Raw genomic sequence first — 25,598 nt, 5'->3', positions numbered from 1 at the left:
CCCCTCTCTCCTTTCCCACCTGTTTGCCTCCCCAGTTTTAAATTTGCCCCACTATCTCCCCTTATGGGAGAGGCCACCGGAGGGACAGGGGGGAGAGAAAAAAACAAAAAGGGAAAGGATAAAAATGATAAGGGAAAAGGAGGGGGGGGGGATATATTTATTCCCCTGAAGTCTCTTGTGCGTACAGATCAGTATCTTCACCTAGCAGGCTACGTTACAGGTCTGGGAAGTGCAGTTTCTTATCAGCCACAAGAGTCTCACCTGTTCCCCCACTTAAAGGTGTTTTCAGTCCGTCTCTTCTCACTTCAAACCTTCTTTACCCCCCCTTTCAATAGGTATCTTTACTGCAATCCTCCCGCACAAACAGACCATACAATTTGCCAGTGGTGTCTTTAACTTTTCTTAAATGGGGTGTATACCAGAGACTCCTTGCCTCTTATATTATTCTCCTTTTTTGTCACATTCTCCTCAATATAAGACACTATACAGCTTATCCCATCTTTCAATGTTTCAGATACATACAGGTTCCTTTGTTTAAATTGGCAGGTAGTTTATTACTTCATTACCTTCTCCTGTCTCCCTCCGATTCCCTCGTTTCGCTGTGTCAATATACAACAAGACTGGGCAGGCAAGGAAGAAAAAAATGCTTGTACTTTACCAGAGTCCTGGGCGTCAGATGCTCGTTGCTAGATACTCTCCGTTCTATCTGGTGTCTCGCCTAGAGAGAGGCACAGGGGAGGGGGTGGGGGGGAGGGAACCACAGACCGACTCAACCTCTTACGATCACCGTCCACTTCTGAGCTTGTCAGTGCCGCCGCCTCCCTTCTTCCTCCTAGGGAACGCTCAGCCGCGCCGTGAGGTGTGTGGAGACTCGTTCGTCCTCTCCTCTTTATGGGTCTGCTCTGCCATGACCTCCAGGGGTCTTCGTTCCTTTCCTGGAACCTTACATGGCCCTCTCGGCGCTGCTCATCCATTTGGGGAGGGATCGCTTACGGCGGAGATCCTGGGAGAGCCCGCTTCCTCCTCTAGGTGACACGCTCTCCTCCCTCCCTCCGTGACGTACGTTACGTCATCACGCCCCCCTCTCCAGAGATTTCTAAGGTAGGCTGGGTTCCACAAGCCCCCGGCCCAAAGTGACTCCCGTCCAGGGGCGGACTGACCATTGAGCCACTCGGGCACTGCCTGAGGACCCTGGGCCACTAGGGGGCCCCATCATGGTTGCCAGCCTCGGTAAAACCAGGGAAAGTATGTATAAATCTGTGGGGTTTTTTTTACATCTGTCTGTGTATACTGTGTGATTGTATACTGTGTGTGTGTATACTGTGTGGCCCCATAATCTGATTGTCTGGGGGCCCCATAATCTCCTATTGCCTGGGGGCCCCATGAGTTATCAGTCCGCCCCTGCTCCCCTCACCGAGAGTTCAGAACTCCACACACAGGATACAGGATTGTCTGCATGCCAGATCAAAATTCAGCCAGTTCAGCCAATTTCAAGCCATCCAAGGACAGGCTGATTGTACTGAACTTGATCTATCGATTGACTTCAGAACAACCAGCTTGTTGTGGGGTTTTTTTGTACAATCACTGCCAGTGACTATAGCCTCCAGCAGTCATCATTGTATTCTGATGGCGGGGAACTCTTCCACTGTCAGAACACAATGGCTACACAAGAGGGATTCAACCAATAAAACATATCTCCCAACTTTTTGAGATGGGAATGAGAGACACCTACTAGCAGAAGTATGAAGACATAGGACACGCCCCCTGCTAAGCCCCCATACCGCTTAAGGACCAGCCGTCACAGTTATACGGCGGCAGGTTGGCTCCCCAGTGTGAATCACCATCATGGTACGTTGGCCGCTTTAAGAGCTCTAGGGGGCGCGCGGCGCAATGACAGAGCCGATGCATGTGGCTGGCGGCCGCAATCACTCCTGAGAGAGACTGAACGGAGGTCTGTCAATGTAAACAGACAGATCTCCCTTCTGTCAGGAGAGGAGAGACAGTTAGAAACACACACTAGGGAACACATTTAACCCCTTGATCGCCCCCTAGTGTTAACCTCTTCCCTGACAGTGACATTTACACAGTAATCAGTGGCTATCTATAGCTATAAATGACAATGGTCCCAAAAATGTGTCAAAAGTGTCCAATCTGTCTGCCGCAAAGTTGCAGTCCCACTAAAAATCACTGATCACCACCGTTACTAGTAAAAAAAAAATAGTAATAAAAATGCCATAAATCTATTACCTATTTTGTAGACGCAATAACTTTTGCGCAAACCAATCAATATACACTTATTGCAATTTCTTTACCAAAAATATGTAGAAGAATATATATCGGCCTAAACTGGAAGAACATGCAACCAAGGGGAGAAAAAAGAAAAACCTGGTCCTACTGAATACATAACCCTGGTGAAGGGTAATCAATATATACCCTAATGAGGCTTACCAAAGTGTGGCAATGTTGCTATAGCCAGAGAGCAAGGCATATAACAGAAAAACAAACCCCAGTGTCTCTACTGGGATCAAAAAAGTGGCTACTTCGGCAGCAAATAGTCAACACCTGGGTATGTATCTAAAAATGACAAAATGTATTATTCAATCTAAGAATCAAAAGAAACAACATATGTTGTGTGCATCAATGCGAATTTATCGCACTTCAATTCCACTGTGAATGGCAGACTGGTGTCCGGACCGTCTGTGTTGTGGTTGTCTTTATGTCTTTATGATTTTGTATTTCTATGTGCATGTTTTTTCTCTTTTTTCCTGTTAGTGTTCACCTTAATTTTGCTTGCTTTGGTGACCTCCCACGGGAGCACCCGGCGAAGCATACAGTGTGCAGCTGCTTTCATTTTTTATAGGTGCATTTTATGATTGTTATAGCACGTTCTTAGATTAAATAATACATTTTGTCATTTTTAGATACATACCCAGGTGTTGACTATTTGTTGCCAAAGTAGCCACTTTTTTGATCCCAGTAGAGACACTGGGGTTTGTTTTTCTACTAAACTGGAAGAAATTTGTTTTTTTAATACATTTTATTGGATATTTATTATAGCAAAAAGTAAAATGTATACATATTTTTTTTAAATTGTCGGTCCTTTTTTGTTTATAGCTCAAAAAATAAAAACCACAGACACTATCAAATACCATGAAAAGAAAGCTCTAATTGTGGGGGAAAAAAGGACGTCAATTTGTTTGGGTACAACGTCACACGACCGTGCAATTTTCAGTTAAAGCGACGCAGTGCTTAATCACAACAAATGCTCTGGTCTCTAAGGGGGCAAATCCTTCCGGGGCTGAAATGGTTAAAGAAGAATTGACCCCCAAAAATAGATTAGTTAAACCCACAAGGGCTTCTTTTACCACTACTATTCTTTTATATGGGCGATTCAAATTTACAAATGCAGCAATTTAGGATTTGGATGAAAGGTTTAGCCCTGAGAAACACTTTTTGAAAGATAAATAGTACATTTTATATACAATTATATAGAACAGACCAAAATGAGGGACAAATGAGGAGGAAAGAGGGACAGAAGGACATTGCTCCAAATCAGGTACAGTCCCTCAAAATCAGGGACAGTTGGGAGCTATGTAGGGCCATCTTTAATGCAGGGCAAAAGGGGCAGCTGCCCTGGGCCCCCGAACCTGGACCCCTAAGGGCCCCGCCCCTTGATGTCTGAGGGCCCCGCCCCTTGATGTCTGAGGGCCCCGCACATTGATGTCTGAGGGCCCCGAACCTGGACCCCTGAGAGCACCATCCCTGAATCAATGAGAGCGGGTGGAGCGCCTGGCTGGCTAGGTAGGTCCTTCTCCCAATAGACTGCTTGTTGACTGTTATCCTAAGACTGACCTGTTTAGTTGATCGCCTCCTGTACTCTGATCATCTCCTGTATTAGATCCGCAGTTTCTGGTCATCTCCTGTATTAGATCCGCAGTCTCTGGTCATCTCCTGTATTAGATTTGCAGTCTCTGGTCATCTCCTGTATCAGATTTACAGTCTCTGATCATCTCCTGTATTAGATCCGCAGTCTCTGGTCATCTCCTGTATTAGATTTGCAGTCTCTGATCATCTCCTGTATTAGATTTGCAGTCTCTGGTCATCTCCTGTATCAGATTTACAGTCTCTGATCATCTCCTGTATTAGATCCGCAGTCTCTGGTCATCTCCTGTATTAGATTTGCAGTCTCTGATCATCTCCTGTATTAGATTTGCAGTCTCTGGTCATCTCCTGTATTAGATTTGCAGTCTCTGGTCATCTCCTGTATTAGATTTGCAGTCTCTGGTCATCTCGTGTATTAGATTTGCAGTCTCTGATCATCTCCTGTATTAGATTTGCAGTCTCTGATCATCTCCTGTATTAGATTTGCAGTCTCTGGTCATCTCCTGTATTAGATCCGCAGTCTCTGGTCATCTCGTGTATTAGATTTGCAGTCTCTGGTCATCTCCTGTATTAGATTTGCAGTCTCTGGTCATCTCCTGTATTAGATCCGCAGTCTCTGGTCATCTCCTGTATTAGATCCGTAGTCTCTGGTCATCTCCTGTATTAGATCTGCAGTCTCTGGTCATCTCCTGTATTAGATTTGCAATCTCTGATCATCTCCTGTATTAGATTTGCAGTCTCTGGTCATCTCCTGTATTAGATTTGCAGTCTCTGGTCATCTCCTGTATTAGATCCGCAGTCTCTGGTCATCTCCTGTATTAGATCTGCAGTCTCTGGTCATCTCCTGTATTAGATCTGCAGTCTCTGGTCATCTCCTGTATTAGATTTGCAATCTCTGATCATCTCCTGTATTAGATTTGCAGTCTCTGGTCATCTCCTGTATTAGATTTGCAGTCTCTGGTCATCTCCTCTATTTGATTTGCAGTCTCTGGTCATCTCCTGTATTAGATCTGCAGTCTCTGGTCATCTCCTGTATTAGATCTGCAGTCTCTGATCATCTCCTGTATTAGATCTGCAGTCTCTGGTCATCTCCTCTATTAGATTTGCAGTCTCTGGTCATCTCCTGTATTAGATTTGCAGTCTCTGGTCATCTCCTGTATTACGTCTCTCAGTGAGCAGTAATGATGTGTTGTAACCTCTAACAACCAATCAGTGATCGGTAATAATATGATGGATCCTCTGACAACCAATTGCTGCTGATCTGCTGCAGTAAACAGATTTGAGTCTTTCTGCTATTTGGTATTTGTAGAAGATTGGTTTGGCGCCGTTGCAGACCTGATTGAGTTCAGGTGTGTGCTGTTCCCTGACTTAAACAAACAATAATATATAGTCAATGGGTGTTTTCTAGTCAGATACAACTGTGTGTGGATGAGTGTCCGGCAATATACCTGACTCAATACCACTTGTATTATAATAAATCTGTGAATAAAGTGCAATATGTCTACTAATTAATAAGCATATGCAATCCCATATATACAAAGTTTAATCAATATACAAATATAAAGTGCTAGTGTGAATAAACAGGTTAATATATGACTGTAATAACAATGTAGTTCCAGTGAAGGGATCTCTTCTGGTGGGCTTTTCAATGAATAAACATTGAGTGTGTGCCTTATCTGTTCTCCTAAAGTGTCTGCACTCACCAGATCCTTCACCCCCCATTGGGGTCTCACACATCCACAGTATATGCCACTGTGTAGTGATACAGGATACCTCCGTCCTTGCTCTAAACTGAGCCCTTACTTTACCATCCAAACAAGGCTTTGGTATGGGAACAGAGAGTATTGGGGTGTCGGAGGAGATTCCTCAATGATCTGAGATGTAAGAAAACAGAGGAATCCCAGGAAGACCCGGAGGACTCTGACAGATCTAATCTGAATATTTCTGGGATCCTTATAGAGGGATATATGTTATATGAGGGGGGAGGGGAGTACACTGTGACCTGACTGAGATCTGTATTCTGTCTGTACAGGAAATGGTGATGAGGAGAAAATATTCACCCGGCCGGGATCTGACTTTCTCATCCCCATCAGACGTCATCTCACCCTCAACCATACAGATACAGAGAGATGTGACTGGATTACCTGGCTCTATAAGAAATCTTCTGGACTCTGGATTAAAATAGCTGAACACAGAAATTGTCATCTGTCTTATCTCAGAGATCTCCCCAATACAAGAATATCAGAGAATGGAAGTCTGATCATATCCAATGTGACTCCGGAGAATGATGGGAGATACAGTGTGATTATATACAACTCTACAGGACACCATATACAGACAGATGATTACACCGTCCATGTAGAAGGTAAGTCCATCCAACCCCCACCCCCAGTCCTCCCCGTGTCCTTATATCTATTTATTACTGTCACCTGGGATGTTTACATTTATTATAGACCCCAGATCTCTCCATAAAGAGGACCTGTCACTCCCTATTACTGTCACATGGGATATTTACATTCATTATCCACTTAAGGACCGGAGCATTATGCTGCTTAAGGACCAGAGGACTTTTTCCAATTTGGCACTGCATCGCTTTAACTGCTAATTGCGCAGTCATGCAATGCTGTACCCAAACAAAATTTGCGTCCTTTTCTTCCCACAAATAGAGCTTTCTTTTGATGGTATTTGATCACCTCTGCCGTTTTTATTTTTTGCGCTATAAAAGGAAAAAGACCGAAAATTTTGAAAAAAAATGATATTTTCTACTTTTTGTTATAAAAAAAATCCAATAAACTCAATTTTAGTCATACATTTAGGCCAAAATGTATTCGGCCACATGTCTTTGGTAAAAAAAATGTCAATAAGCGTATATTTATTGGTTTGCGCAAAAGTTATAGCGTCTACAAACTAGGGTACATTTTCTGGAATTTACACAGCTTGTAGTTTATGACTGCCTATGTCGTTTCTTGAGGTGCTAAAATGGCAGGGCAGTACAACCCCCCCCCCCCCCCCAAATGACCCCATTTTGAAAAGTAGACACCCCAAGGAAATTGCTGAGAGGCATGTTGAACCCATTGAATATTTTTTTTTTTTGTCCCAAGTGATTGAATAATGACAAAAAAATATATATATATTTACAAAAAGTTGTCACTAAATGATATATTGCTCACACAGGCCATGGGCCTATGTGGAATTGCACCCCAAAATACATGAAGCTGCTTCTCCTGAGTACGGGGATACCACTGTGTGGGACTTTTTGGGAGCCTAGCTGCGTACGGGGCCCCGAAAACCAATCACTGCCTTCAGGATTTCTAAGGGCATACATTTTTGATTTCACTACTCACTACCTATCACAGTTTTGAAGGCCATAAAATGCCCAGATGGCACAAAACCACCCCAAATGACCCCATTTTGGAAAGTAGACACCCCAAACTATTTGCTGAGAGGCATGTTGAATCTATGGAATATTTTATTTTTTGATACAAGTTGCGGGAAAGTGACAATTTTTTTTTTTTGCACAAAGTTGTTACTAAATGATATATTGCTCACACAGGCCATGGGCCTATGTGGAATTGCACCCCAAAATACATTTAGCCGCTTCTCCTGAGTACGGGGATACCACATGTGTGGGACTTTTTGGGAGCCTAGCTGCGTACGGGGCCCTGAAAACCAATCACTGCCTTCAGGATTTCTAAGGGCATACATTTTTGATTTCACTACTCACTACCTATCACAGTTTTGAAGGCCATAAAATGCTCAGATGGCACAAAACCACCCCAAATGACCCCATTTTGGAAAGTAGACACCCCAAGCTATTTTCTGAGAGGCATGTTGAGTCCATGGAATATTTTATATTTTGACACAAGTTGCGGGAAAGTGACAATTTTTTTTTTTTTTTGCACAAACTTGTCACTAAATGATATATTGCTCAAACATGCCATTGGCATATGTGGAATTACACCCCAAAATACATTCTGCTGCTTCTCCTGAGTACGGGGATACCACATGTGTGGCACTTTTTGGGAGCCTAGCTTCATACGGGGCCCCGAAATCCAATCACTGCCTTCAGGATTTCTAAGGGCGTAAATTTTTGATTTCACTCCTCACTCACTCACAGTTTCGAAGGCCATAAAATGCCAAGATAGCACAAATACCACCAAAATGACCCCATTTTGGAAAGTAGACACCCCAAGCTATTTGCTGAGAGGCATGGTGAGTATTTTGCAGCTCTCATTTGTTTTTGAAAATGAAGAAAGGCAAGAAAAATTTTTTTTTTTTTTCTTTTTTCAATTTTCAAAAGTTAGTGACAAAAAGTGAGGTCTTCAAAATACTCACTATACCTCTCAGCAAATAGCTTTGGGTGTCTATTTTCCAAAATGGGGTCATTTGGGGGGGTTTGTGCCATCTGGGCATTCCATGGCCTCCAAAACTGTGATAGGCAGTGAAGAGTGAAATAAAAAATTTACGCCCTTAGAAAGCCTGAAGGCAGTGCTTGGTTTCCGGGTCCCGTACGTGGCTAGGCTCCCAAAAAGTCTCACGCATGTGGTATCCCCGTACTCAGGAGAAGCAACAGAATTTATTTTGGGGTGTAATTTCACATATTCCCATGGCATGTTTGAGCAATATATCATTTAGTGACAACTTTGTGCAAAAAAAAAAAAAAAATTGTCTTTTTCCTGCAACTTGTGTCACAATATAAAATATTCCATGGTCTCGACATGCCTCTCAGCAAATAGCTTGGGGTGTCTACTTTCCAAAATAAGGTCATTTGGGGGGGTTTTGAACTGTCCTGGCATTTTATGCACGACATTTAGAAGCTTATGTCACACATCACCCACTCTTCTAACCACTTGAAGACAAAGCCCTTTCTGACACTTTTTGTTTACATGAAAAAATTTTTTTTTTTGCAAGAAAATTACTTTGAACTCCCGAACATTATATATTTTTTTAAAGCAAATGCCCTACAGATTAAAATGGCGGGTGTTTCTTTTTTTTCACATAGTATTTGCGCAGCGATTTTTCAAACGCATTTTTTGGGGAAAAAACACACTTTTTGAAATTTTAATGCAAAATCCAAATGTTTGATGAAATAAAAAAGATGATCTTAGGCCGAGTACATGGATACCAAACATGACATGCTTTAAAATTGCGCACAAACGTGCAGTGGCGACAAACTAAATACATTTTTAAAAGCCTTTAAAAGCCTTTACAGGTTACCACTTTAGATTTACAGAGGAGGTCTACTGCTAAATTTACTGCCCTCGATCTGACCTTCGCGGTGATACCTCACATGCATGGTGCAATTGCTGTTTACATTTGACGCTAGACCGACGCTTGCGTTCGCCTTTGCGTGAGAGCAGGGGGGGGGACAGGGGTGCTTTTTTTTTATTATTATTATTATTTTTTTGCTTTTTTATCTTATTTTGAAACTGTTCCTTTCATTTTTATTTTTTTAAAATCATTTTTATTGTTATCTCAGGGAATGTAAATATCCCCTATGATAGCAATAGGTAGTGACAGGTACTCTTTTTTGAAAAAATTGGGGTCTATTAGACCCTAGATCTCTCCTCTGCCCTCAAAGCATCTGACCACACCAAGATCAGTGTGATAAAATGCTTTCCCTATTTCCCAATGGCGCTGTTTACATCCGGCGAAATCTAAGTCATGAAATGCTCGTAGCTTCTGGTTTCTTAGGCCATAGAGATGTTTGGAGCCATTCTGGTCTCTGATCAGCTCTATGGTCAGCTGGCTGAATCACCGGCTGCATTCTCAGGTTCCCTGTTGGGACAGGAGCGCCAGAGAAAAACATAGAAGACGGTGGGGGGGGGGGCATTCCCTCCCACTGCTTGTAAAAGCAGTCCAGAGGCTAATTAGCTGCTAGGATTGCTTTTACATGAAAGCCGACCGCTGGCTGAAAAGAATGATACCAAGATGATACCTAAACCTGCAGGCATCATTCTGGTATAACCACTCAAATTCCAGCAACATACCAGTACGTTGCTGGTCCTTGTTGGGCATATATTGTAAACTTTTTTTTTCATGCAGCCTGTGGGCTGAACGAAAAAAAGACATTGATCGGTGGGTATGCCCACCATTAGAATACCTCCCTTCATCCACCCACTTCTAATTTATATATGCCGAATAGGGATGAGCCGAACACCCCCCTGTTCGGTTCGCACCAGAACATGCGAACAGGAAAAAAGTTTGTTCGAACACGCAAACACCGTTAAAGTCTATGGGACACGAACATGAATAATCAAAAGTGCTAATTTTAAAGGCTTATATGCAAGTTATTGTCATAAAAAGTGTTTGGGGACCTGGGTCCTGCCCCAGGGCACATGGATCAATGCAGAAAAAAGTTTTAAAAATGGCAGTTTTTTCAGGAGCAGTGATTTTAATAATGCTTAAAGTCAAACAATAAAAGTGTAATATCCCTTTAAATTTCGTAGCTGGGGGGTGTCTATAGTATGCCTGTAAAGGGGCGCATGTTTCCTGTGTTTAGAACAGTCTGACAGCAAAATGACATTTCGAAGGAAAAAACCCATTTAAAACTACCCGCGGCTATTGCATTGCCGACAATACACATAGAAGTTCATTGATAAAAACGGCATGGGAATTCCCCACAGGGGAACCCCGAACCAAAATTGAAAAAAAAAATGACGTGGGAGTCCTCCTAAATTCCATACCAGGCCCTTCAGGTCTGGTATGGATATTAAGGGGAACCCCGGCCAAAAAAAACAAAAAAAAAACAGCGTGGGATCCCCCCAAAAATCCATACCAGACCCTTATCCGAGCATGCAACCTGGCAGGCCACAGGAAAAGAGGGGGGGACGAGAGTGCGCCCCCCCTCCTGAACCGTACCAAGCCACATGCCCTCAACATTGGGAGGGTGCTTTGGGGTAGCCCCCCAAAACACCTTGTCCCAATGTTGATGTGGACAAGGGCCTCATCCCCACAACCCTGGCCGGTGGTTGTGGGGGTCTGCGAGCAGGGGGCTTATCGGAATCTGGAAGCCCCCTTTAACAAGGGGACCCCCAGATCCCGGCCCCGCCCCTGTGATAAATGGTAAGGGGGTACTTGCCACCTACCATTTCACTAAAAACTGTCAAAAATGTTAAAAATGACAAGAGACAGTTTTTGACAATTCCTTTATTTAAATGCTTCTTCTTTCTTCTATCTTCCTTCATCTTCTTCTTCTGGTTCTTCTGGCTCTTCTGGTTCTTCATCCGGCGTTCTCGTCCAGCATCTCCTCTGCGGCGTCTTCTATCTTCTTCTCCTCAGGCCGCTCCGCACCCATGGCATGGGGGGAGGCTCCCGCTCTTTTCTTCATCTTCTTCTCTTCTTTTCTTCTTTTCTTCTCTTCTTCTCTTCTTCTCTTCTTCTCTTCTTCTCTTCTTCTCCGGGCCGCTCCGCACCCATGCTGGCATGGAAGGAGGCTCCCGCTGTGTGACGGCGCCTCCTTGTCTGACGGTTCTTAAATAACAGGGGTGGGGCCACCCGATGACCCCGCCCCCCTTTGACGCACGGTGACTTGACTGGACTTCCCTGTGACATCATGGGGAATGCCACAGGGAAGTCCCATCATGTCCCGTGCATCAAAGGGGGGCGGGGTCACCAGGTGTCCCCGCCCCCGTTATTTAAGAACCGTCAGACGAGGAGATGCCGACACACAGCGGGAGCCTCCCTCCATGTCAGCATGGATGCGGAGCGGCCCAAAGAAGAAAATGAAGAAGAGAAGAAGGAAGAAGAGAAGAAGATGATGAAGAAGATGAAGAGAAGAGCGGGAGCCTCCCCCCATGCCATGGGTGCGGAGCGGCCCGAGGAGAAGAAGATAGAAGATGCCGCGGACGAGATGCTGGATGAGAATGCCAGAGGAAGAACCAGAAAAAGAAGAAGATGAAGGAAGATAGAAGAGAGAAGAAGCATTTAAATAAAGGAATTGTCAAAAACTGTCTCTTGTCATTTTTAACATTTTTGACAGTTTTTTAGTGAAATGGTAGGGGTAAGTACCCCCTTACCATTTCACACAGGGGGGGGCGGGATCTGGGGGTCCCCTTGTTAAAGGGGGCTTCCAGATTCCGATAAGCCCCCCGCCCGCAGACCCCCACAACCACCGGCCAGGGTTGTGGGGACAAGACCCTTGTCCTCATCAACATGAGGACAAGGTGTTTGGCATGTGGCCTGGTATGGTTCAGGAGGGGGGGGTCGCACTCTCGTCCCCCCTCTTTTCCTGCGGCCTGCCAGGTTGCGTGCTCAGATAAGGGTCTGGTATGGATTATTGGGGGACCCCACGCCGTTTTTTTTTTTTTTTTGGTGCGGGGTTCCCCTTAAAATCCATACCAGACCTTAAGGGTCTGGTATGGAATTTAGGGGGAACCCCACGTCATTTTTTTTTAAATTTTGGCCGGGGTTCCCCTTAATATCCATACCAGACCTGAAGGGCCTGGTATGGAATTTAGGGGGACTCCCACGTCATTTTTTTTTTTTTTCATTTTGGTTCGGGTTCCCCTGTGGGGAATTCCCATGCCGTTTTTATCAATGAACTTCTATGTGTATTGTCGGCAATGCAATAGCCGCGAGTAGTTTTAAATCGTTTTTTACCTTCGAAATGTCATTTTGCTGTCAGACTGTTCTAAACACGGGAAACATGCGCCCCTTTACAGGCATACTATAGACACCCCCCCAGCTACGAACTTTAAAGGGATATTACACTTTTATTGTTTGACTTTAAGCATTATTAAAATCACTGCTCCTGAAAAAACGGCCGTTTTTAAAACTTTTTTTCTTGCATTGATCCATGTCCCCTGGGGCAGGACCCGGGTCCCCAAACACTTTTTATGACAATAACTTGCATATAAGCCTTTAAAATTAGCACTTTTGATTTCTCCCATAGACTGTTAAAGGGTGTTCCGCGGCATTCGAATTTGCCACGAACACCCCAAATTGTTCGTTGTTCTGCGAACTTGCGAACAGCCAATGTTCGAGTCGAACATGAGTTTGACTCGAACTCGAAGCTCATCCCTAATGCCGAAGCATGGGGGCATCCTCCCGCAAAAGGCAGAAGCAAATCGCTCCTCCACCTACTGCTGCCCCCATGCTTTGGCATATATGCTGAAGTATGTAACTGTGGTGGTGAAATCACCTCCGACAGCGCTGGAGTCACGGCTTTATGTATCGTGGGAGCAAACGCTGTTGCTGTCAAGATAAATAAATCCATGCTGCAACTGAATGGCGTACCTGCTAAGCAAATGATGGTTAACAAAAAAACAAAGTAACATTACAGTATAACAGTAATACTTACCATACCTGCAAAGCAAATACAAAAAAAATAGTAAAAAATAAAACATTTAACGCAACCTGTGCCTACCTAAAATATATATATATATGCCGAAGCATGGGGGCATCCTCCCGCAAAAGGCAGGAGCAAATCCCTCCTCCACCCACTGCTGCCCCCATACTTTGGCATATATGCTGAAGTATGTAACTGTGGTGGTGAAATCACCTCCGACAGCGCTGGAGTCATGGCTTTATGTATAGTGGGAGCAAACGCTGTTGCTGTCAAGATAAATAAATCCGCTCTGCAGCTGAATGGCGTACCTGAAAACAAAAAAGTGGTTAACAATAAAAAAACAAAGTATAAAAAAATTGCATACCTATAAAGCAAACATGATAAAAACATAACAATAAAACATTGCAGTATAGAATACAATAAAAAAGAGCAGAACAATAGAGAGAGAACAATAAAACGACAACTATTTTTGGTTTTTTTATTTTATATTTTTTTTTTTACACTTTTTTTTGTAACTTTAACTTTTTTAACTGGTACCAGGTTTGGGTCTCTCAAAATGCGATGGCATCTTGGGAGACCCTGTGAAAGTGTGTCCTAGTCTGTGCAGTGCTGTACCCTACGCTAATACTCAACTAGTGAATGGTAGCGTTCAAAACATTCACCAATGCAAAGACCAGGATTGTCAGGACAATAATAGCGGGTGTCACGCCTATATCTGCGCTTGCTGCAGACACGACATCTTTTTTGGGGGGCTCGTTTGGTAGGGGTACTCGGGAGGACATATTGAAAATGCCTCTCATGCAGCCAGCTTACTGCATTTGGTTGGGGAAGGTGAGGTGGAGCACCATCTGGATACAGAAGGGCTCTGACAATCTCTTCCTGGAATTTAAGGAAGGATCCAGTCCGTCCTCAAGCTCTGTATAGCACATGAGCATTCAGCAAAGCCAATTGAAATAAAAAAAACAGACACTTTTTTGTACCAGCGTCTGGCCTTACGGGCAACTAGGTATGGCGCCAACAACTGGTCGTTGAGGTCCACCCCTCCCATATTTTGGTTATATTCGTGGACACAGAGGGGTTTCTCCACAACACCAGTCGCCGTAGTAATTTGGGTCATTGTGTTTGCATGAAGGGAGGTAAGAACGAAAACCTTCTTATTGTCCCTCCACTTCATAGCGAGCAAATTATTACACTGCAAGCAGGCTCTCTCCCCCAGCCTAATCTACAAGCCGCTGGGGAAAGCCCCGGCGATTAGGTCGCACGGTGCCACATGCTCCAATCTGTTGATCAAAAAGGTGACTAAAAAGTGGCATGCTCGTGTAATAATTGTCCACGTACAAGTGGTACCCCTTTCCAAATAAGGCTGCCACCAAGTCCCACACTATCTTGCCAGCGCTTCCCATGTAGTCAGGGCAGTTTGTTGGCTCTACGTGACTATCTTTACCCTCGTAAACCATAAAACTACATGTATAGCCTGTGGCCCTGTCACAGAGCTTATACATCTTGACCCCGTATCTGGCACGCTTGCTGGGAAGGTACTGTTTGAATGACAAGTGGCCAGAAAAACTTAATCAGGGACTCATCAACGCAGACAACGCAGACAACTTGATGGGGAGTAAACAAGCCTGCAAAATGTTGGTTGAAGTGGTTTACGAGGGGCCGAATTTTGTAGAGCTGATCATATTCAGGGTCTCCACGAGGACGACAGAGTTCATTGTCATTGAAGTGCATGAACCGCAAAATCTGCTCGTATCGAGAACACGGGCATATGGTAAATTGGGTCAGTGGACCAATATGACCGCAACTTACTCTTTTTATTCAAGCCCATGTTGAGGGAAAGGCCCAGAAAGGTCTTAAATTTGGAGACCGTAATTGGTCTCCAATCTCTGGCAAGGGAGGACTGGGGATTAGCGGCGATGTGTTGACCAGCGTATAAATTGCTTTGGTCCACAATAGATCTATAGAGATCTTCGGTGAAAAACAGCGAATAAAAATCCAGTGGCGTAAAATCAACTGTTTCCACCTGAATTCCGGGTTGGCCAGTGAATGGGGGAAGTACGGGTGCTGCAGAAGTGGTGGGCTCCCAATTCGGATTGGCGAATGCAGCAGGAAGGGCACTATGGGCACGACGGGCCTGTCTTTGTCTTCTTGGTGGCAGCGGGACACTACTTGTGCTTGCCACCTCACCAGCTTTAACTGCACTTATGGGACTCGCCACGTCACCACGTGATACTGCAGTGCTGGATGTACGACCAGGGTGTACTAGGCTGCTGGTGCTTGCCAGTTCACCAGAAGGAATAGCGGCACTAGTACTTCTCTGCTCCATATGAGAGCCCTGCGGTTCTTGCACTTCAAGGACAGAAGAAGAAGTTCGGGGTCTGGTACGCCTGACCTTGGCAGGGACCACAACTCCGTCGTCAGAGCTATCTGTCATGGAGCCGCTGTCCTCTACAGGATCGTATTCTGTGCCTGAATCTGACAGATGAGTGACTTCCTCTTCACTATCTGTCATGCTCAGAAACGTGTAGGCCTCTTCACTACTGTACCTTCGATTTGCCATTTTGGGCTCTAAATTTACTGGTACACTAGTGAGACTCACAGGCAAAAAAGCTCCTGACTGTCAGCGACTGTATCAAAACGCTACCAAAAAACTGTTAGCGATCGCAGGGATCAGGCCTGACTCTGCGAACGCTGCAGTTGTGTGCTTAGTGTTTTGTAAGTGTCAGTGATCGATCGATACTGCACTTGGGTGGGCTGGGCCGAGGGGCAAAACGCAGGTGCTAGCAGGTATCTGGGCTGATCCCGCTAACACTGCGTTTATGGGAACCCTAAACTGCTGGGGAGTATAGATCTGATCAGATCAGATATCGATCCGTTCAGATACTATAGCACTAAGGGAGGCGTATGCTGCGTGCGTGGGTGTTAGCGGTACTGGCACTAATCTGACGCTGCCTGGGGCGACGCAGACTTTATCTGACCCTAAAAACGTAACTTATATCACCGCCGGGCAATTAGGGGGTTAAACCTTTATAAGGTAATAAACGGCGGGTGCCCTAAAACTATGATAAACTATAAAAAACTATAAAAAACAAACTAACTAACCAGCGTCACCCGTAACACTTATACGGTGATCAGTGGTGAAAGGGTTAACTAGGGGGCAATCAGGGGGTTAAACCTTTATTAGGTAGTATATGGGGGGTCCCTGTCGCTATAAAACACTGACAGCGAACCTAAATACTTACCTCCCTAACTAGCGTCACCTGTGTCACTAATACAGCGATCAGAAAAACGATCGCTTAGCGACACTGGCAATGGGGGTTGATCACGGGGTTAACCTTTATTAGGGGGGGTTAGGGGGGTACCCTGGACCTAGGGGGGGTACCCTAGACCTAAAGGGGGCTAACCTAACTGCCCTAACACTTATAACTGTCACAAACTGACACCAATGCAAAAAAAATAAAAACTGCTATTGGTGTCAGTGTGACAGGGGGTACAGGGGGGTGATCGAGGGGTGAAGGGGGGTGACTAGTGTGCCTGGCGTGTTCTACTGTTAGTGTAGTGTTGTGCAGACTTACTTGATGTCTTCTCTCCTCGGCGCCGGATCGAAAAGACCGGCTCGAGGAGAGATGACATCACTTCCTCTCCCTCTGTTTACATTACAGAGGGAGAGGAAGCATTTTCATTCGCCGGGAGCGATCGGGAGGGGGTGGCCACGAATGGATGGCCTCCCCCTCACCTCTCAGGTACGTGATTTTGCCTGCCCGTGCCATTCTGCTGACGTAAATCAGCGTGAGGCGGTCGTCAAGTGGTTAAAGACCCCAGATCTCTCCATAAAGAGGACCTGTCACCTCCTATTACTGTCACATGGGATGTTTACATTATAGACCCCAGATCTCTCCATAAAGAGGACCTGTCACCATCTATTACTGTCACATGGGATGTTTACATTCATTATAGACCCCAGATCTCTCCATAAAGAGGACCTGTCACCTCCTATTACTGTCACATGGGATGTTTACATTCATTATAGACCCCAGATCTCTCCATAAAGAGGACCTGTCACCTCCTATTACTGTCACATGGGATGTTTACATTCATTATAGACCCCAGATCTCTCCATAAAGAGGACCTGTCACCTCCTATTACTGTCACATGGGATGTTTACATTATAGACCCCAGATCTCTCCATAAAGAGGACCTCTCATCTCCTATTACTGTCACATGGGATGTTTACATTCATTATAGACCCCAGATCTCTCCATAAAGAGGACCTGTCACCTCCTATTACTGTCACATGGGATGTTTACATTCATTATAGACCCCAGATCTCTCCATAAAGAGGACCTCTCATCTCCTATTACTGTCACATGGGATGTTTACATTCATTATAGACCCCAGATCTCTCAATAAAGAGGACCTGTCACCTTCTATTACTGTCACATGTGATGTTTACATTCATTATAGACCCCAGATCTCTCCATAAAGAGGACCTGTCACCTCCTATTACTGTCACATGGGATGTTTACATTCATTATAGACCCCAGATCTCTCCATAAAGAGGACCTGTCACCACCTATTACTGTCACATGGGATGTTTACATTCATTATAGACCCCAGATCTCTCCATAAAGAGGACCTGTCACCTCCTATTACTGTCACATGGGATGTTTACATTCATTATAGACCCCAGATCTCTCCATAAAGAGGACCTGTCACCACCTATTACTGTCACATGGGATGTTTACATTCATTATAGACCCCAGATCTCTCCATAAAGAGGACCTGTCACCACCTATTACTGTCACATGGGATGTTTACATTCATTATAGGCCCCAGATCTCTCCATAAAGAGGACCTGTCACCTCTTATTACTGTCACATGGGATGTTTACATTCATTATAGACCCAGATCTCTCCATAAAGAGGACCTGTCACCTCCTATTACTGTCACATGGGATGTTTACATTCATTATAGACCCCAGATCTCTCCATAAAGAGGACCCGTCACCTCCTATTACTGTCACATGGGATGTTTATATTCATTATAGACCCCAGATCTCTCCATAAAGAGGACCCGTCACCTCCTATTACTGTCACATGGGATGTTTACATTCATTATAGACCCCAGATCTCTCCATAAAGAGGACCTGTCACCTCCTATTACTGTCACATGGGATGTTTACATTCATTATAGACCCCAGATCTCTCCATAAAGAGGACCTGTCACCACCTATTACTGTCGCATGGGATGTTTACATTCATTATAGACCCCAGATCTCTCCATAAAGAGGACCTGTCACCTCCTATTACTGTCGCATGGGATGTTTACATTCATTATAGACCCCAGATCTCTCCATAAAGAGGACCTGTCATCACCTATTACTGTCGCATGGGATGTTTACATTCATTATAGACCCCAGATCTCTCCATAAAGAGGACCTGTCACCTCCTATTACTGTCACATGGGATGTTTACATTCATTATAGACCCCAGATCTCTCCATAAAGAGGACCTGTCACTTCCTATTACTGTCACATGGGATGTTTACATTCATTATAGACCCCAGATCTCTCCATAAAGAGGACCTGTCACCTCCTATTACTGTCACATGGGATGTTTACATTCATAATAGACCCCAGATCTCTCCATAAAGAGGACCTGTCACCTTCTATTACTGTCACATGGGATGTTTACATTCATTATAGACCCCAGATCTCTCCAAAAAAGAGGATCTGTCACCGCCTATTACTGTCACATGGGATGTTTACATTCATTATAGACCCCAGATCTCTCCATAAAGAGGACCTGTCACCGCCTATTACTGTCACATGGGATGTTTACATTCATTATAGACCCCAGATCTCTCCATAAAGAGGACCTGTCACCACCTATTACTGTCACATGGGATGTTTACATTCATTATAGACCCCAGATCTCTCCATAAAGAGGACCTGTCACCATCTATTACTGTCACATGGGATGTTTACATTCATTATAGACCCCAGATCTCTCCATAAAGAGGACCTGTCACCACCTATTATGCCCTGTACACACAGTCGGACTTTGTTCGGACATTCCGACAGCAAAATCCATAGTTTTTTCCGGCGGATGTTGGCTCAAACTTGTCTTACATACACACGGTCGCACAAAGTTGTCGGAAAATGTGTTGGGGACAATGTGACTATGTGACCTTAGCTGTCCATTTTTGTAGAAGAGGTTTACGGGCTAAATAAAGAGATCTAGTCCCCATTACATGCATATCTACAGGTAGAATTCCATCTGGAATTATTCCCAGTAGTGATCATTTAGGAGTATTTGTTATTTCTGTTCTCAAAATTGTATTTAGGGTCATAAAAACTTTCTCCCAATATCTACGGAGTTTGGGACATCGCCAAAGCATATGAACAAGGGAGCCATTAGAAGCTAAACATCGCGGACATAGAGGCGATGCATTTTTTCCCCACGCAAATAATTTTTGTGGGGTATTGTGAGTTCTGTGTAGAATGAAAAGCTGAGTTAATTGTTGAGATGGTGAAATAGATACCTCAAGAAGGATCTCCATAGCACGAGTCCACTCATCCCCATTAAGATCTATCAGATCCTTTTGCCAACGAATAATGCCCTGTACACACGGTCGGACATTGATCGGACATTCCGACAACAAAATCCATAATTTTTTTCCGATGGATGTTGACTCAAACTTGTCTTGCATACACACGGTCGCACAAAGTTGTCGGAAGATCCGATCGTTCTGAACGCGTTGACGTAAAGCATGAACGTCGGGACTATAAACGGGGCAGTAGCCAATAGCTTTTGTCTGTTAATTTATTTTGAGCATGCGTGGCACTTTGTCCGTCGGATTTGTCTGCACACGATCGGAATTTAAAGGATCGGATTTTGTTGTCGGAAAATTTTATAGCATGCTCTCAAACTTTGTGTCTTTGTGAAATTCCGATGGAAAAAGTCCAATGGAGCCCACACACGGTCAGAATATCCGATAACAAGCTCCGATCACACATATCCTGTCGGAAAGTCCGACCGTGTGTACAGGGCATAAGACTCTTAGCCTGTCCATCTGCCTTCACTGTAATTAATAAAATATGGTAAAGATCCCCTATTAGTCCTCGTTTAATAAGCCTTACTGTAGTTGCTTTCAGTAAGATTTCTGATGGATTATATTGGTTATATATAAGTTGAAATGTTAAAGCTTGGCTTTGTAAAGCATGGTGAATCTGAATGTACTGATAAAAGTTAATCTTTGATGTTTGGAAACGTTCTTTCAGTATACTAAAAGGCAGTAAAGTATCCCCTTCAAATAGCTGATGGAGCAATCTTATCCCAGCTCTTTTCCAATCTGAAAATTCTGGTATTTTATTTAACTCGGGTAAACAAAAATTCTCCCATATTGGCATATGTCTTGTATATCCCTTATGGTGCGTGATAATGCGTATTGTCTCCCACAGTTTATGGATCAGAAAAAAAGTTGGAAATTTTCTCTTCTCATATAATCTGTGGGAGACTATTCGCTGAACTAATGGTAAAGGATTAAACTCAGTCATTATTATATTCTGTATGGGGTCTTGGTCATCTATCTCCTCCCACCCAGACCAATGTTGAAGTTGTGCTGCAAAAAAGTACAGTCTAGAGTTAGGAACCCCTATTCCACCTCTATCTTTTGCCTGTTGGAGGGTTTCAAGTTTAATTCTTGGTTTACCATGTTTCCAAATAAGGTCTCTAAATATAGCGTCTATTGTCCTAAACAATTTTGATGTCAACCAAACTGGAGAATTGTGTAGTAAGAACAACAATTGGGGGAGCCACACCATCTTCACCAGATTTGCTCTCCCTATCATAGTCAATGGAAATTTGCTCCAGGTTTTACTTTGTTGCCTAAATTTACCTAGAAGAGGCGATACGTTTTTGTCTATGTAATCTTTGGAGTGATTATCACGTCAGATACTTAAATGACATAACATGCTTCATCTGGTGACTCTGGTATGGAGACCCCAGTTGTATCAGTTGTATCGGGTCCATCGGGTCAACCAGCATTATTACTTATTTATTCCAGTTAATATTAAATCCTGAGAATGTACCAAAATGGTCAATAAGTGAGATAACTTTGGACAGAGACTTATGTGTATCCCCTAGAAACATTAGAGCATCATCAGTGAAGAGGGCTATATTTTCTTCGCCCGCACATCTCTGGAATCCCACAATATCCGGGTTTTCCCGAATAGCCTCCGCCAGGGGTACCACGGCCAGTGCAAAAAGGAGGGGAGAAAGGGGACAACCCTGTCTTGTTCCTCTCTTCAAAAAAAAGGTGATGAGATTGACCCATTAATCTGTACTCTTGCACTCGGGGAATTATATAACAGTTGTATCCACTTAATACATTTTGGTCCTATTCCAAAATATTTTAGGGAGGCCCATAGATAGTTCCACTCAATACTATCAAATGCCTTGGAAGCGTCCAACGACATAATAGCTCTGTTTCCAGTATTATCTATGGGTACCTGTAAGTTTAGGAATAAACGTCTAATATTATTGGCTACTGATCTATTTGGAATAAAACCTGATTGGTCTATTAATTTATCGATATACTTTGAGAGTCTAATTGCCATTATCTTTGCCAAAAGTTTAACGTCCGATGTCAACAGAGAGATAGGGCGGTATGCATCGGGTTTTGTTTGGTCTTTACCTGGTTTCAAAATAGAAATAATCACCGACTCTTTCATCGAGGGAGGCAGGGACCCTACCTCATAGGCATGATTAAAAACCATTAGGAGATCAGGTAGTAATACATCTCCGTATGTTTTATATATTTCTCCTGGTAGGCCATCTGACCCAGGAGATTTATTATTGGATAAATGGGCCACCTCAATTCATCTAGTGTTAATGGTTCCTCCAGTATCTCCCTATCATCATCTGGTACCCTTGGCAAATTAATGGACTCAAAGAACTTTTTCATGTCCTTATGATCTTTTGTCCTACTTGTATATAACTTCTGATAGAAAGCCCGAAACACTTCCAGTATCTCTAGAGTATTATTGGTCTTCCCATATTCACAAGTATGAATTTCTGTAATAACGGATGTTGGTAGCTGTGCCTTTACTACAGAAGCCAATATACGTCCAGTTCCTTCTCCCTCCTCAAAATAAGGTTACTGTAAAAAAAACCTTTTATTTTCTGCTTTTTTTATGGCTACTTGTGAATATTTTTCTTGGCTATTTATCCATTATGTATGATTGATTTTATTGGGATTAGTTATATATAATACTTCAGCTTGAAACATACTGTCAGCAAGAGTTTTTTCCCAAGCCTTTAATTGCTTATTTTTTTTTTAAATTTGTGAAATAAGGCCTCTAAGGTAAGCTTTCTGTGCATCCCAGTATATTAAGGGCGATACAGTAAAATTGTTCATTTGCTGAAATGTAATAAGCTCTAATTTAATATCATCGGGGGGGAAGAGTGAGATCCAATAAGGGTTCACCTTCCATAACCTATCCCCCACATTAGTCCTGAATGAGAAAGATAGAATCAAAGGAGAGTGATCCGATATACCTCTGGCCTCATATTTAATTTCACTAATATAAGGCAATAAGGAGTGGGATCCCAGTGCCAAGTCTATTCTAGATAAAGTATTTTCCTGACGCCAACATGGCAACATACTAGTGACAGAGCTCCGCCTCTTGAACACTCCCTCAGGACCAGTGAATAGCATAAATGAAGGCATGGTTAGCCTCCACCCCATTCTTCTATTTTCCTCATACCTCCACGATCTAGTGATGAAGTAAAGAATTTTATGTCCCCCACCCTGCCGCTGAGCAGTAACCGGCTGGGTTCAAGCCTCTCCCAGTGCGTAGTCTCAGTGTTTGGGCTGCTAACATCGCACTAATAAGCCTGAGAGACCCTCGTCTGTGTGGTCTTGATGGGTCCCTACAGTGTTTCCTCTTTAGGAACAAAATCTGCCATGCAGCATGACTTGGTTCCAGGAACTTTGGGGGGGCCAGCCTGTCATTTCCTTTTCTAGGGGCTTCCTTGTCCGTTAGGCTATGTCTTTACCTGTTTTATTCAGTTCCTGCTCTTCTCCTTTCTTATTTGGTTTTTAGTAGGTTCCGGGTGAGTGAGGAGTCGGCTGCACCATGCAGTAGGTGTCAGGGTCTCCCTATAGGCATGTGGCGGCCGCCCAGTGCCATATTTATTGGCCTAGGGTGCTCTCAATGATGTCATAGGGCTGCGCCCAGTCCGCACATGAGCACTGATCGACAGAAGCTCTGGGCGCCATTTTGGTTCTGGGCAAAGTGATTAGTTTTGCCCACAAACAACTGGAGGAGTCTGGGGGCAGGTTCTGCCTGTCCCAGGATCATCTAAGAGTGTCAGTGGGCTGCTGTGGGATGGGCAATATACAGCCTCCTGACTGTCGTCAGACTGTGAAGTTTGTTCCTGGATCCAGTTTCAGCAACCTTCTGTGTCGCCATCTACTGGTAGGTAAGTTTTCTGTACTTTAAAAAAAAAAAGGGTACATTCTTTTCCTTTGGTTTTTTTCAGCTGTTTACTTTGTTGTAGTTTTCAGACTTTCATGTTAGAAGATTACTGGCAATCTCCATCCTTCCGTTTCTCTTTTCAGCTATCTCTCTTTTTCCGCTGGCCGTCCCTTATTCCCTACTACCATGAGTCAGCCACCACTTATGTAAGACCCTCAATACTTAAGGTAGGGGGACCACCACTTGGTAAGTTTTCAGGTGCCCTTAAAAGAGTGCCCTCTAAAGCGGTTTGCTTTGATATGTTTCAGCTCCTCAAGCTCTCGGAGTTAAAGAACAAGAGAGGCCAGGCATTCTCCAAAGGAGCATAGCTCCAGGCGTCGCTCCCGGTCAAAAGATTCAAAAGAGCATGTCGCGCCTCCTCTTCTCCAGAGCAATACAGGCGTCCCAGCAAGAGATCAGGCTGGGCTTGTGGCGCAGTCCCCCTATCCAATAAATTGGTGTGCAAAGACTGTCTAAAGGAGTCTGCAGTAGGCAGGGAGCAGGACACTGCGCAAGTCTCATAATTACTGAAGAAGGTAGTAGGAGATTCCTTGTCTGACCTCAGCCCAGCCACCCGCCCAAAGGGTCCCATTGGAAGATCAGATGGGGACTTCAGCAAGCAGTATGACCATGCCCAGTATAAAAAGAAAAAAAAATGGCGCTCCAACTCAGGAGAAAAGATCCAAGGAAGACGTCTCTGCTCCTCTTCCCCAGAGCCAGTGCCCCAACAAGAGTCCCGCAGGGCCCGTGGCGCAGTATCTATACCCAGGAGGTGAGTAGACACTGCCTGGAGGAGTATACAGCTAACAGGTAATGCCAAATGTCTTTATTATTGATAAGAGTGGCACAAGATTCTGTTTTGAACTCGACTTAATTACCTGAAGCAACTGTTATACTTTATTGGAAACTGTTGGAGACTGTTGCTATAGGAGACAGCGCTCTTATCCGTGCAGATGTGGCATTTTGCTGGATGCTTTTCCCTGCGTAGCTGTCCTGTAGAAGTCCGGGAGTTTACTGGGTTAGCATTACACAGACATATTTGGGTGCCCCAAGGAGAGTGGTAATGTAGCACTCAGAGCACGCTAGTGGGTGTGGCCAAATTGCCCTTGCTGACATCATCACCCTTCAGTGAGGCCAAACAGCCACCTGCGGCAGCAACAGATTTGTGTATGACTATCTCGGTAACTTGGGGAACCACAGCCGGGTCCAGGTAATATGTCTGGGTCTCAGGTGGACTGAAACCCTGACACATGATTCAAAACCGGAACTGTCCGGCTGAATCCTGGACAGGTGGCACACCCTAGGTGTCTGGCACCTATGAATCTACTTTGCACTGCACCTACTATGCCTTTTGACCCACTTTATGTGGAGGGAGGTCGACAACTCATAGCTCTGGAGGTTCTCATTGGACTGAAGAAGTCCTGGGTCCTTGCTACATATATTATAGATGCAGCAGTCTGCTACTCAAAAATAGGGAGGCTGACCAGGAAGTCCCCCTAGTTGCTTGTATAACCACTGGAGGAGCACTCTAGCACTTTGGCAGCTAGGGAGGCCATATGGTTGAGACCCTGGACTGCGTATTGCTTCTTAGAAACAAAAGTGGGGAAGAATGGAAGGGGTTTGAGAAAAATGCCCGTATAAACAGGCTGTCGTACCCTGAACAAGCTAATAGTCAACCTGCTCCCAGGGGCGGACTGACAACTCATGGGGCCCCCGGGCAATAGGCGATTATGGGGCCCTCAGGCAATAGGAGATTATGGGGCCCCCAGGCAATAGATTATGGGGCCACACAGTATACACACACAGTATACACACACACATTCAGTATACACACACAGACACACAATATACACACGCAGTATACACACACAGAATACACATACACACACTGAAAAGGTACTGGAG

General features: G+C 44.2%; 1 protein-coding gene across 2 annotated transcripts in view; it reads left to right on the top strand.

Annotated features, from left to right (window-relative positions):
- The window catches only part of LOC141129516 (uncharacterized), a 125,541-nt gene that overhangs the window by 37,040 nt on the left and 62,903 nt on the right, over nt 1-25,598 (top strand). For both annotated transcript variants that reach the window (XM_073617597.1, XM_073617598.1), the window contains exon 2: nt 5,915-6,247. In XM_073617597.1, the coding sequence (XP_073473698.1) occupies nt 5,915-6,247 (333 nt within the window). The remainder of the gene's footprint in view (nt 1-5,914; nt 6,248-25,598) is intronic.

Source organism: Aquarana catesbeiana, linkage group LG02 (genome assembly GCF_042186555.1).
Source record: "Aquarana catesbeiana isolate 2022-GZ linkage group LG02, ASM4218655v1, whole genome shotgun sequence".
Lineage (NCBI taxonomy): Eukaryota > Metazoa > Chordata > Amphibia > Anura > Ranidae > Aquarana > Aquarana catesbeiana.
Note: the sequence above shows the minus strand (reverse complement) of the source record. Positions and strands in the feature narration are given on the sequence as shown.